Source organism: Gymnoscopelus braueri, assembly GCF_963280865.1.
Source record: "Gymnoscopelus braueri genome assembly, chromosome: 12".
In the NCBI taxonomy this organism is placed as follows: domain Eukaryota; kingdom Metazoa; phylum Chordata; class Actinopteri; order Myctophiformes; family Myctophidae; genus Gymnoscopelus; species Gymnoscopelus braueri.
The window spans coordinates 54,268,309-54,285,309 of NC_137614.1; the positions used below are offsets into that span (position 1 = coordinate 54,268,309).

The 17,001-nt window shown below is 38.0% G+C and overlaps 1 protein-coding gene across 1 annotated transcript in view; it reads right to left on the reverse strand.

Annotated features, from left to right (window-relative positions):
- Window positions 1-17,001, reverse strand: part of LOC308096674 (uncharacterized protein) — a gene marked incomplete at its 5' end in the record, with an annotated part of 35,134 nt that overhangs the window by 10,918 nt on the left and 7,215 nt on the right. The window contains 5 exons of the mRNA XM_080444085.1: window positions 80-205; window positions 1,460-1,513; window positions 2,067-2,150; window positions 6,809-6,892; window positions 13,596-13,679. Coding sequence (XP_080300211.1) covers window positions 80-205; window positions 1,460-1,513; window positions 2,067-2,150; window positions 6,809-6,892; window positions 13,596-13,679 — 432 coding nt within the window. The remainder of the gene's footprint in view (window positions 1-79; window positions 206-1,459; window positions 1,514-2,066; window positions 2,151-6,808; window positions 6,893-13,595; window positions 13,680-17,001) is intronic.

Consider the following 17,001-nt stretch of genomic DNA (forward strand, 5'->3'; position numbering starts at 1 on the left):
TTTTGTTTTCACCAAAAATATCACTTACCCTACTTTTAATGTAAAGTTAATTAACATAATTAACTTAATCACCACCTACCTGTAGATGGATTGTAGGCGTTGCCGATGTTAGAGTGAACGATCTGATAAACCAGAGTTGTATCAGAACTATATCCAATAGATCCAGAACCCAGATAATAAGCAGAGAAGGCCACCTTTGGTTGGTCTGTCAACACAGGAGCATTATCACATTATTATATGATTATAAAAACATATATTATATTGTTAATGTTCATATTATTTAAATTACTATGAAAGCATATCTTATACTCTTAACGATCAAATAGTTTATATTATTATGTAGATCTCCAACTAGATGGTATTTTTAAGCAGATGATAAAAACCTCCACTGATTTTTTTCCTGTCTAAAATGTGTTAAAGCCACCGTACTGACGTATCGGATTAATATTCTCATAGTTTATGTTTCATGTAGATCAGCTATAGCAGCTTATAGCAGCTAATAGCAGCTTGTAGATGTATGGATAATAATAATAATAATAATAATAATAATAATAATAACAGCTGTATGAGCTGATAATGTATGGAGTGGGACAGACATTGTGAGGTAGGAGGGGGTTGGAACATTGATACTGCATTCTACTAGGAGATATGTAATGTTTTATTATTCAATAAAACATTCTACTAGGAGATATGTAATGTTTTATTATTCAATAAAACATTCTACTAGGAGATATGTAATGTTTTATTATTCAATAAAACATTCTATTAGGAGATATGTAAATGTTTATTATTCAATCAAACATTCTACTAGGAGATATGTAAATGTTTTATTATTCAATAAAACATTCTACTAGGAGATATGTCAATGTTTTATTGTTCAATAAAACATTTTATTAGGAGATATGTAAATGTTTATTATTCAATAAAACATTCTACTAGGAGATATGTTTATAATTCAATAAAACAATAAACAGGTCACATGATCAGTGGTGTTTCTACAGGTCACATGTAAAGCCACTACTTGGTTTAAACCAGTTACCACTTCATCTGTATGACAGCAGGCTGCCTTCTAACCAGTTTAGACCAGTTACCACTTCATCTGTATGACAGCAGGCTGCCTTCTAACCAGTTTAGACCAGTTACCACTTCATCTGTATGACAGCAGGCTGCCTTCTAACCAGTTTAGACCAGTTACCACTTCATCTGTATGACAGCAGGCTGCCTTCTAACCAGTTTAGACCAGTTACCACTTCATCTGTATGACAGCAGGCTGCCTTCTAACCAGTTTAGACCAGTTAACACTTCATCTGTATGACAGCAGGCCTTCTAACCAGTTTAGACCAGTTAACACTTCATCTGTATGACAGCAGGCTAACTTTGACACATCATTGCTCTTTGGAACATTTAACAAGGGATTAAAACATGACATGTTTGGTAAAAGTGATAATAGTTATAATACCTGTTATGAGTCTGCTCACGTTCTCCACTCGATGGTCAACGATGGACAGCTGAGCTGAAATAATCACAACATTAAATCACTCATTAATACTCATGCAGTTTGATTTAAAAACCATCAATTTCAGTAGTTGATTTAATTTGGCGTGTGTGTGTGTGTGTGTGTGTGTGTGTGTGTGTGTGTGTGTGTGTGTGTGTGTGTGTGTGTGTGTGTGTGTGTGTGTGTGTGTGTGTGTGTGAGAATGTGTGCGTGCGTGCGTGCGTGCCACAACAACTGTGGGAGTAGTGCAGTAACGTTTTGTGTTTCTATATGATTACATTGTCAGGCCTTCAAATCCAGTTCTATTGGTGATTTAGTTCCCATTTGATATTGTGTTCAATGTTTTTTTGTGTGTGACTATTTTCATGGCAGACCCCTGAACAATGTTTGTTCCATGTTTGGTGCGTATCGGTTAACAGTGCACCTCACAAGTCTGGATTTTATGTTTGTGACATTGTGTGCAAGAACAATACTGGGGTTGCCTAGAGACAATCAGAATCAACAGCCACACTAATCAGTATGTATTGTCAGAGTTTTCAACATGAGTTTTCTAACAAAGAAAGTACAATACCTTCATTGTGTCTGTTCACTTCCTCCACTCGACTCTCAGTTAGATTCAACCTCATGTCTACGCTGGACAGCTGAGCAAGGTTGGCTGAAATCATCACAATATTAACATTAGATCACTCATTAATACTCAAGCAGTTTAATTAAAACATCAGCAGTGTTTACAGTTAATCTTATTTGACATAAAAAAATGTTTTAATTCTATGAATCAAATATGGGTGAGGGAGAGATTTCTGTTGAACCTGAACTTAGTCCGGAGATCATGCACTTATTTTAATAAAATCTGCCTATGAAGAGAGCTTTTTTTATTTTGTTCTGACATTTTAAATACATAATACAATTATTTTGTTTAAGTTTGAGCCCAGATGAAGAGAGATTTTAGGCATTCATTCTTGTTCACACTGAAGGGCAATTTTGACCCAAACAGTAGGTGTTAGTAGGCAAGAAAGCTCAATCAAGCAAGTGTTAAAACACTTCTGGGTCATTTTAAAGTCTACTTTGGCTTTTGAGTTTCACCCTAGACAGTTTTTATGTTGCTTGATTCAACATTTACATATTTCATATTCTTGTCATAAGACATGAATGACATTGTCACATTACGGGACATAAAAATGTAATTATTTCCTCCTAAGATACAGTATGCCACAAGGACAACTTGAGAGAATGTCAGTTTCCATTAGGACAGATTGAAAATATCCACTTAAACCTCAGCATCTCTAATCTCGTGGTAACATTCACCAAAAATAGCCGATCTCTAAGCTCACATCGCGTGACTTTTGATGTGTTAGGAACTTGTAGATCTGCTATTTTTGTTGAAGAGATTTGGTGTAGATGGAAAAAGAGCGCATCAAGCAAATCAAGTATAGAGGGTTATGGTTAAAGTGGTTAAACTGAAGTGATTTTGATCAATTACAAATATTATCAAAGTATTCTGCGGCACCCCTGGACTTGTGACACCCTAGGGTGTCACAGCACCCACTTTGAGAAACCCTGCATTATAGTACATTAAATGTTTGCTAAATGTGAAGTTATAATACCTGCATTCCCAAGTGAAAAAATAATGTATTTGTTTTGTGCTAAAGTATACTTTTAGCACAATAAGTATGTTAATTGTCAATTTGAACTTTTGTCAAAGCATACTAACAGTGCATTTTTTGCCAAAATATATTTAGCAAATATAATCAGAGTGCATTCAAAAATATATTTCTACAATGCACTTAAATGTCAACATGAATTAATTTGTCATTTAGCACATTTGTTAAAAGTGTACTAAACAAAAAATATATATTTAATTAAATAAAAATGTACTTTTCAAAAGTCTATTCATATAATGTTTAATTTTTGTTTAACTTAGTACATTTAATGTTAAAATATATTTTAAATTATTATATTTTAAGTGCTTTTATAGTATATTCATAGCAAATTATCCTCAATATGCACTTAATTTAAGATATGCTATAATATGCTTATTAAAAGTATACTTTTCACAAAAACTATTTAAAATATGTCAAGTATATATTTTTGTAAGTATGTTAATGCCTATTTTATTTAAGTTTCACTTAAGTACTACTTCGTAAAAGTACAATTTTCATCAGTGTATTTATAGTATAAGGCTGAAAAAATATACTGAAAAAGGCATTATACTTAAAGTTTGCTTTAGTGTACTTTATAAGTATACTATTTATGAATATGTTCCCGGATGCTATTAGTAATATACTTCTTAACATTATACTTGTAATATACTTGTTTTAAAGTGCATTTAATATATATTTCTACAAAGCACATTAGTAAACTTAAAAAGAAATGTGCTAAATTACAAATTAATTTATGTTAGTATTTAATGTGCTTTGTAGAAATATATATTGAATGCACTTTAAAACAAGTATATTACAAGTATAATATTAAGAAGTATATTACTAATAGCATCCTGGAACATATTCAAAATAGTATACTTAAAAAGTATACTAAAGCAAACTTTAAGTATAATGCTTTTTCTGTATATTTCTTCAGCCTTATACTATAAATGCACTGAAGAAAAGTGTACTTTTAGGAAGTAGTACTTAAGTGAAACTTCAATAAAATAGACATTAACATACTTACAAAAATATATACTTGAACATATTTTAAATAGTTTTTGTGAAAAGTATACTTTTAATAAGCATATTATAGTATATTTTAAAATAAATGCATATTGAGGATAATCTACTATAAATATACTGTAAAAGCACATATACTATAATCATTTAAAATATATTTAACATTAAATGTACTTAAGTTAAACAAAAATTAAACATTATATGAATACACTTTTGAAAAGCACATTTTTATTTAATCAAATATACATATATATATATTTAATTACAATACTTACAGTATCTGAAGTACACTTTTGCTGATGTCATTAAAGTATACTATCATTACATTTATGGTGGCTAGAGGAAGTCCATTTCCCAGCATGCGCCCCAGTGCATGCTGGGAAATGTGTGTTATTGTTCCTATTTGTGTTATTATTTGAATATGGGAATGCGTAGTGGGGTTATGCTATGGGTCATTGAGTTTAGTGTTTTGTTGTGGTGCTATTTGGTGATTTATGGTATTTTATGTAATTTGTTAGTAAAACCATGAGTGTAAATGTCTGTTTGTTTAGTCAGTCTCTCTCCCCTTTTCCCATCCTTGCATATATCGTGAGTGTGTTGTTGATGGTTGCACCAACCGAGAGTTGTCATGGCTCTTACAGACAACTAAACCACAAGCCTCCACGTAACATTGCTCTTCCATTCGTGTAGGTTAATTTTGAAAAAATATTAAATTTCATTTCTCAGAAGTATATTGAATATACTCATTTGTACTTTTTATAAAATTCAATTTAAATGATGTTGTTTGGAAACATTTAAGTTGTACTTAATATACTAAAAGTTGCACTAAAGATATGCTAAAACATATCATTAATATACTTTTATGTACTTTTGCCCCCCAAAAAATACAATTTAATTACAAATATACTTATAGTATCTGAAGTACAGTTTTGCTGATGTCATTAAAGTGTACTATCATTCAATTTATAGTGTATTACCAATACATATCAAGTACTAAATAAATAAATATAGAGTACATAGCAATTATGCTTAAAATATACTTTCAATGTAATAATAGTATATTCTTAATTAACTAACTGTGTACATTTAGTTAAATTAAGTTGTAGTTGAAATACATTATTATTACATTGAAAGTATATTTTAGCACATTTGGATTGTAGTTTAATTACTTTATTATTACATTGATAGTATACTTGAAACTATTAAAAGTATACTTCACATTCATTTATTTTATACTCCAAGTATATTTGTAATACATTGATTGTATATTTTAAGCATAATTGCTATATACTCTAAATATATTTATTTAGTACTTGATATGCATTTGTAATGCACTATAAATGTAATGAAAGTATACTTCAGCAATTGTACTTCAGATAAGTACATTTGTAATTAAATTGTATTTTTTTGGGGGGGAAAGTACATAAAAGTATATTAAAGATATGTTTTAGCATATCTTTAGTTCAACTTTTAATATACTAAGTACTACTTAAGTCTTTCCAAAATAAGACAATTTAAATGTAATTTATAAAAAGTACAAAAATAGTATATTAAGTATACTTCTGAAAAATATATTTAGTATATTTCTTTTTCACTTGGGTTGTGTCTGTTCACCTTCATTTCCACACTGGACAGCTGAGCAAGGTTGGCTGAAATCATCACAATATTAACATTAAATCACTCATTAATACTCATGCAGTTTGATTAAAACACAAGTAGTGTTTACAGTTAATCTAATTTGACATAAAAGTATGAATTTTAAAACTTTTGAATTATATGAATCAAATATTGGTGAGGTAGAGATTTCTGTTGAACCTGAATTTATCCTAGAGGTCATATACTTATTTTTTTATAGCATTTTAAATACATAAATACAATTAACAATTTAGGCATTTAGCAGATGCTCTTAAGTCAGAGCAACTTACAGTAAGCAAGGAAAACACAAGGTAATACATCAAATGTTAAACTATTTTGTTTAAGTTTGACCCCAGATTATGAGAGATTTTAGGCTTTAAATATTTTTCACACTGAAGGGTCATTTTGACCCAGCCATTTTGTGTAAGTAGGCAAAAAACTCAGTCAAGCAAGTGTTAAAACACTTCTGGGTCATTTTAAAGTCTACTTTGGTTTTTGTGTTTCACCCCAGACAGTTTTTATGTTGCTTGATTCAACATTTACTTATACATATTTCATATTTATGTCATAAGACATGAATGACGTTGTTACTTTATGCCACCTAAGTTTATATCACATTACGGGACTTTTAATTATTTCCCCCTAAGATACAGTATGTCACAAGGACAACTTGAGAGAATGTCAGTTTCCATTAGGACAGATAGTGAAAATATCCACTACTCTTGTGCTAACGTTCACCAACAATAGCAGATCTACAAGCTCACATCAAGTCACTTTGTGACGTGTTTTGAGCTTGTAGATCTGTTATTTTTGGTGTAGATGGATGAAGAGCACACCAAGCATCTCAAGTGTAGAGGGTTATGGTTAAACTGAAGTGATTTTGATCAGATCAAATATTATCAAAGTATTTTGCGGCACCCCTGGACTTGTGTTACAGCACCCTGAGGTGTCACACACTTTGAGAAACCCTCCATTATAGTACATACAATATTTGCTAAATGTGAAGTTATAATACCTGCATTGTGTCTGTTCAGTTGCTCCATTTGATCTTCACTTACATTGACCCTCATATCTATGCTGGACAGCTTAGCAAGGTTGGCTGAAATCATCACAATATTAACATTAAATCACTCATTAATACTCATGTAGTTTCATTAAAACACCACCAGTAATTACAGTTAATCTGGTTTGACATAAAAATATGAATTTAAAAATATTCGCTTATGAATCAAATATGGGTGAGGGAGAGATTTCTGTTGAACCTGAATTTGGCCTAGAGGTCATATACTTATAGATATAAAATCTGGTTGCAACCCAAGTTTTTATTTCGTTATAGCATTTTAAATACATACATTACAATTTAGGCATTTAGCAGACACTCTTAATTCAGAGCAACTTACAGTAAGCAAGGAAAACACGAGGTAATACATCAAATGTTAAACTATTTTTGATATTTTAGATATTCATTCTTTTGCACACTGAGGGCGCGCCCCCACCAAGAGTTGGCTGGCCGCTGATTGCAGAATCTGCCAATGCATTGTCAATGCAAATGCGTGGATTCCTGGTCTTGCGGATTTTTTCCAAGAATCCACGCATTTGCATTGACAATGCATTGGCAGATTCTGCAATCAGCGGCCAGCCAACTCTTGGTGGGGGCGCGCCCTGAAGGGTCATTTTGACCCAGCCAGTATATAGGCAAGAAAGCTCAGTCAAGCAAGTGTTAAAATACCTCTGGGGTAATTTTAAAGTCTACTCTGGCTTTTTGTTTCAACCCACACATGTTTTATGTTGCTTGAATATTTACATATTTCATATTCATGTCATAAGACATGAATGACATTGTTACTTTATGGCAACTTAAATTTGTGAGCTTGTAGATCAGCTATTTTCAAACATTTGAGTACTTTTACTTTAGGTACTTTAAGTATATTTTGATGCCAATACTTTTGTACTTTTACTTTGCTTGAACGTAACCTTTTGAGCACAGGCCTTTTACTTTTTATATTGTGGTATTGCTACCACCAAGTGCTTCTTCCACCACAAAATTTGACCCACTGGTAGTCGACTATAGTCGAGGTTTACCTACTAATGATAAAGACACGCACCAGCTATAGGTCCTGGATTACAGTAACTCCAACCTGGTGTTTGCACTCTCCATTTACAACCCGTACATCTACATAAACGTTCAGATTTCAAATATAAAGTGCTTATCTCATGACCACGGATGTTACCATTCACTTCGGGTGGGTCTAAGTACCCGTATCTTCCATATTGTTCAATAAAAAGCATTTTAATCCGATCGGCGGCCATTTTTCATTTTCTTTTTATTGAACAATACGGAAGATACAGGTACTTATGAGGGCCCGTACATAATTATAACACCCGTGGCCATGAGATAAGCACTTTATATTCGAAATATGAACGTTTATGTAGATGTACGAGTTGTAAATGGAGAAATGCAAACACCAGGTGTACGTTCTGCCATGACGCTTGATGGCGAGCTAACAATGCTAAGCTCCTAGCCTCGTTACTCCACTGTTGTTTTGGCCACATCTTCAGTGAAATACTTCCATACGAACGTCGAGCGGCCTGTTGTTTAGCTGGGGCTGCCCTCACCTACTGTAGCTGCTGTGTTCGCTACAATGTTATATTGTTTATACAACTAGATTCTGTCCCGAAAAAGACTAACGCAATACTGGCCGCTTCCTAGCCCTGGTCCAGAGCGTTAGTGAGATTATTTTTATTTACTCCACTGCGCCCTCTACAGATCTGGACAATTTGAACATACCATTAACCAAATCTGTAGAGGGCACTGTGGAGTAAATAAAAATAATTTCCGTCTCGCGGACATATTTTATTTTCTGCCCAAAAAGTGTATTTTACAGAGTAGGTGGGGTGCTGAGAGGCTTCCCACCTCCGAGAATAGACTTTCAACAACACAAAACAGCCTTTGTTTCGGTGAGTAGCGAAATGGTTTTGTTTATTTTCACTACTCTTGAGGGAACTTGAGGGAACTCACTAACGCTCTGGACCAGGGCTAGCCGCTTCCCACCGTGGTGAAGTTAGTTTCAGCCTCAGGTTGAATATTCACCCAGTGGATATTACTCCTGTAAAGTAAAATACCTCAAAATTGTACTTAAAGGTATCATGACATTCATGTTTACACCACATTCAGAGTCTTTGTCCTGGTCCTTCAAACGTGTACAAAAAGTTTTAACTGAAAATTCCACTCCAGTGATTCACTGTAGGTGTTTTTGTCTCACATTTCTAAAGCCTTTTCAACTGCAATGAAAAAAGAAATCTTTGCCTGCGGGTGTCGCTGGTTAGGGATTTTGCCTGTCAATCATCGCCTCTGCTCCGCCCCCCCCCCAAAGGAAAGGATAGGGGAGGGGAGGGGCGAGGAGGAGAGTGGGCGGGATTAATCGACTGTGACCTCACTGTCGAAGGACCAAGCTCAGATTACTTTTCAACCTAATTATTCAGAAAACCCCAGACCACAGAAAATCCACTGAATGTTCAAAGTTCAGATTTTTTGGGTGTAATTGAGGTCATAAAACACAAAAAAAAACATAAAAAATATAAAAAGTGAAAATGAATGTCATCGAACCTTTAAGTACAGTAATTGAGTAAATGTACTTAGTAACTTTACACCACCACAGAGAGGAGCGAAACTGATGGGCGGGGATTAGGCTTGTAACCGGAGAACAATGGGCCAACGACCAACCAAAACCACTCATGCTAATGTTGTCCCTGCAAGTTAAAACCACTCTCCGCCCCCACAAGACCGACAGAAACACACAGAAACACTGCTGTGTTTGTAATGTAATTTAAACCACTTAATGATTCTAAAACGGATATCTGTTGGGATCGAAAGCTTCCTCAACATTCGAACTGTGTTAATATGGAAAAAAACTAAAATCAGCCAAAAAAAAAAAAAAGTTATTTAGCTAGTTTCTACTGTTTTTCAACTCGCGAGTTGATGCCCGAAACACCAGGCCTGCTCACATGTTAAAGCCACCGTACTGACGTATAGGATTAATATTCTCATAATTTCTGTGTCATGTAGATCAGCTATAGCAGCTTATAGCAGCTAATAGCAGCTTGTAGGATCTGCTATTTTAGTTTGATTAGTATTTCCACTTTTACTCAAGTAATTCAGAATTTAGGACTTCACTCCACAACAAATGCAAAGACAAATATTGTACTTTTGACTCGACTACATTTCTAGAGAAGGCTGTTTTCTCAGCTCCAAGAATTGTAGAACACATTTATTGACTCTAAAACTGGTGAGTCAAAACTGCACAACCAATATTAAAATGTGTAGCTATGATTTTCTGTTTTCATGAAAAAACTAAACTAAAATGCCCCCCAAAAAATAAAATAATAATAATTACTAGTTGTCGGTCAAATTCAGCCACATGTTATACTATTAATAATTTTAAAAAAAACAAGACAAAGTAATATCAGCAACATAGAATATTTGCTATCTAGTGGTATTGTCTAGTTGTAGTGTATGGAATCTAATAAAGAACGTGTGAAATATATTTCACTCCACGTTTCACTTTAGTTCTGGATTGGAAAGTCATTATACTAATAAAATAACAGATGTAAGAGCTGATAACGCATGGATAATAACAATAGTAACAGTGGGAGTGGGACAGACATTGTGAGGTACAGGAGGGGGTTGGAGATATGTGAATGTTTTATTATTCAATGAATAAATAAACAAGTTTCTACAGGTCACATGATCAGTGGTGTTTCTACAGGTCACATGATCAGTGGTGTTTCTACAGGTCACATGATCAGTGTGGTGTTTCTACAGGTCACATGATCAGTGGTGTTTCTACAGGTCACATGATCAGTGGTGTTTCTACAGGTCACATGATCAGTGGTGTTTCTACAGGTCACATGATCAGTGTGGTGTTTCTACAGGTCACATGATCAGTGGTGTTTCTACAGGTCACATGATCAGTGGTGTTTCTACAGGTCACATGATCAGTGGTGTTTCTACAGGTCACATGTAAAGCCACTACTTGGAGACCAGTTTAGACCAGTTAGCACTTCATCTGTATGACAGCAGGCTGCCTTCTAACCAGTTTAGACCAGTTACCACTTCATCTGTATGACAGCAGGCCTTCTAACCAGTTTAGACCAGTTAACACTTCATCTGTATGACAGCAGGCTGCCTTCTAACCAGTTTAGACCAGTTAACACTTCATCTGTATGACAGCAGGCTGCCTTCTAACCAGTTTAGACCAGTTAACACTTCATCTGTATGACAGCAGGCCTTCTAACCAGTTTAGACCAGTTAACACTTCATCTGTATGACAGCAGGCCTTCTAACCAGTTTAGACCAGTTAACACTTCATCTGTATGACAGCAGGCTGCCTTTTAACCAGTTTAGACCAGTTAACACTTCATCTGTATGACAGCAGGCTGCCTTTTAACCAGTTTAGACCAGTAACACTTCATCTGTATGACAGCAGGCTGCCTTCTAACCAGTTTAGACCAGTTAACACTTCATCTGTATGACAGCAGGCCTTCTAACCAGTTTAGACCAGTTAACACTTCATCTGTATGACAGCAGGCTGCCTTTTAACCAGTTTAGACCAGTAACACTTCATCTGTATGACAGCAGGCTGCCTTCTAACCAGTTTAGACCAGTTAACACTTCATCTGTATGACAGCAGGCTGCCTTTTAACCAGTTTAGACCAGTTAACACTTCATCTGTATGACAGCAGGCTGCCTTCCAACCAGTTTAGACCAGTAACACTTCATCTGTATGACAGCAGGCTGCCTTCTAACCAGTTTAGACCAGTTAACACTTCATCTGTATGACAGCAGGCTGCCTTTTAACCAGTTTAGACCAGTAACACTTCATCTGTATGACAGCAGGCTGCTTTCTAACCAGTTTAGACCAGTTAACACTTCATCTGTATGACAGCAGGCTGCCTTTTAACCAGTTTAGACCAGTTAACACTTCATCTGTATGACAGCAGGCTGCCTTCTAACCAGTTTAGACCAGTTAACACTTCATCTGTATGACAGCAGGCCTTCTAACCAGTTTAGACCAGTAACACTTCATCTGTATGACAGCAGGCTGCCTTCTAACCAGTTTAGACCAGTTAACACTTCATCTGTATGAGAGCAGGCTGCCTTTTAACCAGTTTAGACCAGTTAACACTTCATCTGTATGACAGCAGGCTGCCTTCTAACCAGTTTAGACCAGTTAACACTTCATCTGTATGACAGCAGGCTGCCTTTTAACCAGTTTAGACCAGTTAACACTTCATCTGTATGACAGCAGGCTGCCTTCTAACCAGTTTAGACCAGTAACACTTCATCTGTATGACAGCAGGCTGCCTTCTAACCAGTTTAGACCAGTTAACACTTCATCTGTATGACAGCAGGCTGCCTTCTAACCAGTTTAGACCAGTTAACACTTCATCTGTATGACAGCAGGCTGCCTTCTAACCAGTTTAGACCAGTAACACTTCATCTGTATGACAGCAGGCTGCCTTCTAACCAGTTTAGACCAGTTAACACTTCATCTGTATGACAGCAGGCTGCCTTCTAACCAGTTTAGACCAGTTAACACTTCATCTGTATGACAGCAGGCCTTCTAACCAGTTTAGACCAGTAACACTTCATCTGTATGACAGCAGGCTGCCTTCTAACCAGTTTAGACCAGTTAACACTTCATCTGTATGACAGCAGGCTGCCTTTTAACCAGTTTAGACCAGTTAACACTTCATCTGTATGACAGCAGGCTGCCTTCTAACCAGTTTAGACCAGTAACACTTCATCTGTATGACAGCAGGCTGCCTTCTAACCAGTTTAGACCAGTTAACACTTCATCTGTATGACAGCAGGCTGCCTTTTAACCAGTTTAGACCAGTTAACACTTCATCTGTATGACAGCAGGCTGCCTTCTAACCAGTTTAGACCAGTAACACTTCATCTGTATGACAGCAGGCTGCCTTCTAACCAGTTTAGACCAGTTAACACTTCATCTGTATGACAGCAGGCTGCCTTCTAACCAGTTTAGACCAGTAACACTTCATCTGTATGACAGCAGGCTGCCTTCTAACCAGTTTAGACCAGTTAACACTTCATCTGTATGACAGCAGGCTGCCTTCTAACCAGTTTAGACCAGTTAACACTTCATCTGTATGACAGCAGGCTGCCTTCTAACTTTGACACATCAAAATCAGGAGAGATTTCTGTTGAACCTGAATTTAGCCTGGAGATCATGCACTTATGTTTATAAAATCTGCCTGTGAAGAAAGTTTTATTTTGTTATGACATTTTAAATACATAGTTAAACTATTTTGTTTGAGCCCAGATTAGGAGATTTTAGGCATTAATTATTTTTCACACTGAAGGGTCATTTTGACCATTCAGTATGTGTTAGTAGGCAAGAAAGCTCAATAAAGCAAGTGTTAAAACACTTCTGGTGTCATTTTAAAGTCTACTTTGGCTTTTGTGTTTCATCCCAGACAGTTATTCTGTTACTTGATTCAATATTTACATATTTCATGTTCCTATATGAACCCATTGTGACAAACTCCATTTTATCCATGATAGACTCATTAAAACACATGTCTCTGCTTCTGGTGACTGATATTGTCCTACACACACACACACACACACACACACACACACACACACACACACACACACACACACACACACACACACACACACACACACACACACACACACACACACACACACACACACACACACACACACTTCATTATAGTACACAAAATGTTTGCTGAATGTTAAGTTATAATACCTGCATTGTGTCTGTTCAGTTGCTCCATTTGACTTTGACTCTCATTCAACCTCATTTCTACACTGGACAGCTGAGCAAGGTTGGCTGAAATCATCACAATATTAACATTAAATCATTCATTAATACTCATGCAGTTTGATTTAAAAAAAAACACCAATTTCAGTAGTTGAATTGATTGATATGTGTGTGTCCGTGTCCGTGTGCGTGCATGTGTTTGACAAGAAAACTGTGGGAGTAGCACAGTAAAGTGTTGGGTTTATACTGCATATCGATGGCCAAAATGCAAAACCTCCTATGTGCAAATTTCATGATTTTCGGATTTCTCTGTGGATGAGGACTATAGGCTATGCTGCACATGCTCAGTCTGTCTGCAAGATAGTCCCGCCCCTCATTTTGTCAGAAAAAGTCATTTGACTAAAACCTCCTATCTTGTTCAGTGCCAATTAGTGCTAAAATGTTGAAGCGCAAAACCTCTTATCTGCACCAGAACTAGTTGAGCAGCAGACAGAGCTGAAACTTGGGAATTCTATGTTATGTAGACCGTCTAAATGTCTTTCAGTTTGTAGTCATCTATTATTTTCAAAATAAAAAAGTGTCTTCCCCCCTTACTAGTTAAGTATTTGTTAGTAACTCTGTCAAGTGAATTGCATTGCCTTGTTGATTGCTAATGATTAGTGTCAGGTGGTGACACTTTTATCACACCAAGAGTGTGATTTGATGAACATTTTTAATGGTACTACTTGATACAGTACTGTAGAATGTCTTGATCTCAAAATGAGCATAAAAAAGCATTATAACAAATATAATGTTTGTTTGTAAGCCTAACTATTTCTAGGTAAAAACCTCCTATGTGCATCTATGTAGATAGGAGGTCATTTTTAGGTATAGATAGGAGGTTTTGGCATTGAACATTTTGAACTTGTGGTTAGAGGTTGTCATTGCTGCTTAAATGTGAACGTCATTGTCGTGATTTTTTATTAATTGCAGATCAAAATCACACGTGAACACCGTGGCAGCCAACAACCCTGTGAAAATATTGTGGTGTGTCGGTTGGGGGGTATGAGGGTATGGGGGTGGGATGGGGTTTGGAGTTATAGGGTGTGGGAGGTGTGGGTGGTTGTTTGGGCGGGTATGGGGTGGGGGGTGCATGAGGGTTTGGGTGGGTGGAGTTTGGGGGTTGTGGTGTGCTGGTTGGGGGCATGGGGACCGGGGGTTCTGGGAGTGGGGGTAATGGGGTGGGATGGGGTTTTGAGTTATGGGGGTTGTGAGGTGTGGGCTGGCAGTTGGGGGGTATGGGGTTTGTGGGAGTGGGGGAGTATTGCAGATGGTGGAGTTGGGGGGTAGAGGGTATGGGGGGATTATGTTGAAGGGGGCATAGGCCAGTTAGGCCGGATCATACATGATAGGGTCTTTGTGATGCGAAAGTGTGGTCTAGCCAACACCAACTCAGGACTCCTGAAGTGGGATGGGGTTTTGAGTTAGGGAGGTGGAGAGGTGTGGGCTGGCAGTTGGGGGGGGGGGGTGTGGGAGTGGGTGAGTATTGCAGGTGGTGGAGTTGGGGGGGTAGAGGGTATGGGGGGGATTATGTTGAGGGGGGCATAGGCCAGTTAGGCCGGATCACACAGGATAGGGTCTTTGCGATGCGAGAGTGTGGTCTAGCCAACACCAACTCGGGACCCCTGAAGTGGGATCGGGTTTTGAGTTATGGAGGTGGAGAGGTGTGGGCTGGCAGTGGGGGGGGGGGTGGGCATGGGGGAGTATTGCAGGTGGTGGAGTTGGGGGTAGAGGGTATGGGGGGGATTATGTTGAGGGGGGCATGGGTCAGTTAGGCCGGATCATATAGAATAGGGTCTTTGCGATGCGATGTGTGAGTGTGGTCTAGCCAACACCAACTTGGGACTCCTGAATCGCTGCCCTCCACACTCTCCTATCTAGCATCAGGGTCTTGAGCTCTACAGTATTGTTGGCGCCGAAGTGCATCTACGTAGATGGTGCACTTCTTGTCTCTCCTGGCTTTGCCCTGGGTTGGCTCTCATAGTGTTAGTTTGCTTGCCACTAGTTATGGGTCCCTGACGCAGTGCCCTGCCTCATCCTTCTCTCTCTGACTTTGTCTGTGACCCATGGTAGGTTCCTGTAGAGGACCACATTTCTGATGTGGTCCGTCCATGTGACTCCTAGTGCCATTCATAGCATTCTTGTGTAGACTCCATCCAAGGACCTTTCCTGTTGTGCTGTGACGGTCCATATCTCAGCCCCATACAGCAGTACTGACTCCACTGTAGCTATACGAACAGCCGCCTCTTGAGGTCTTCTCCCATGTCTGATTTCCACACTCTCCTCATCCCATGCAAGGCATTCCAGTCAAGTGCCCCCCGGACCTTCAGGTCCTGTTCCATTGAAGCAGTCCAGGCCCAGGTTATTAGAAGTCCTGGACTGCCTCGAGTAGCTTGTCTCCATCAGCTGAACCATCTTCTCAGGAACTCCATGGGCCCGGAGAATGTTCATCAGATTCCCACGGTGGATGGTGCCAAAAGCCTTTTGGAAGTCATGAAGGTGATCACCACTGAAAGATTCCGCTCCTTACTCCTTCCAGTATCCTCCTCAGCACCAGTATCTGCCCGAGTTTCTCATTACAGGGTCTAAGATGGGTCTAAGACGGTTGAGGATCTTCCTGTTAGCCGTCTTGGCAACTTGTGAGCTCAAGCTAATGCCTTGGTGAGTTCGCCTGACTTTGGTACTGGATCGATGATCATTTTGCTCCACAGCTTTGGCAGCTTGCTAGACGTGTGTGCTTGATAAAATCCAACACCACCTCGTCTATGGGCACATACATCAGAACCTCTGCTGTCACTCCATCTTCCCCGCAGCTCTTGCCTCACTTGATAGTAGCCTTGGCCCTCTGGTACTCATCCATGGTGAACCGTCTGGTTTGGGAAGGTCATGGAAGACAGGAGCATCGGATCATCCTCTTATTCGGTTGAAGGAGGATTTCCTAGGAGTGTTTTGAAGTGCTGGTACCATGTTTCAACTCGTTCCTCTGCGCTTTCTCCCCAGATCTTGGAAGTCTGAGAAGAGCTTCTGCCAGAAATGTCATTGATGAGCTTCCAGCTCTTGCCATGTTTCTGGTTAACATGCACCTCTTTAATGTCCCTGATCTTTTGGGTCAGCTCCCGTTGTTCCAGTTGCATACACTTGATATAGCTCCTCCTCCCTCCGCTTATATTCCTCCCTCAGACCCTCTCCTTTTTGGTCAGCGACAAAGTCCCTGTGTGCTGCTCTAATCTCCTCCCTGGCTGTGGTGATTCTAGGGTCAAGGCATCCGTCTTTCCTCCCTGCTTATAGGCTCTTTAAGACATTCAATGATCTTACATACTATTCCACTATCCACACCGGACACAAGGTCGGT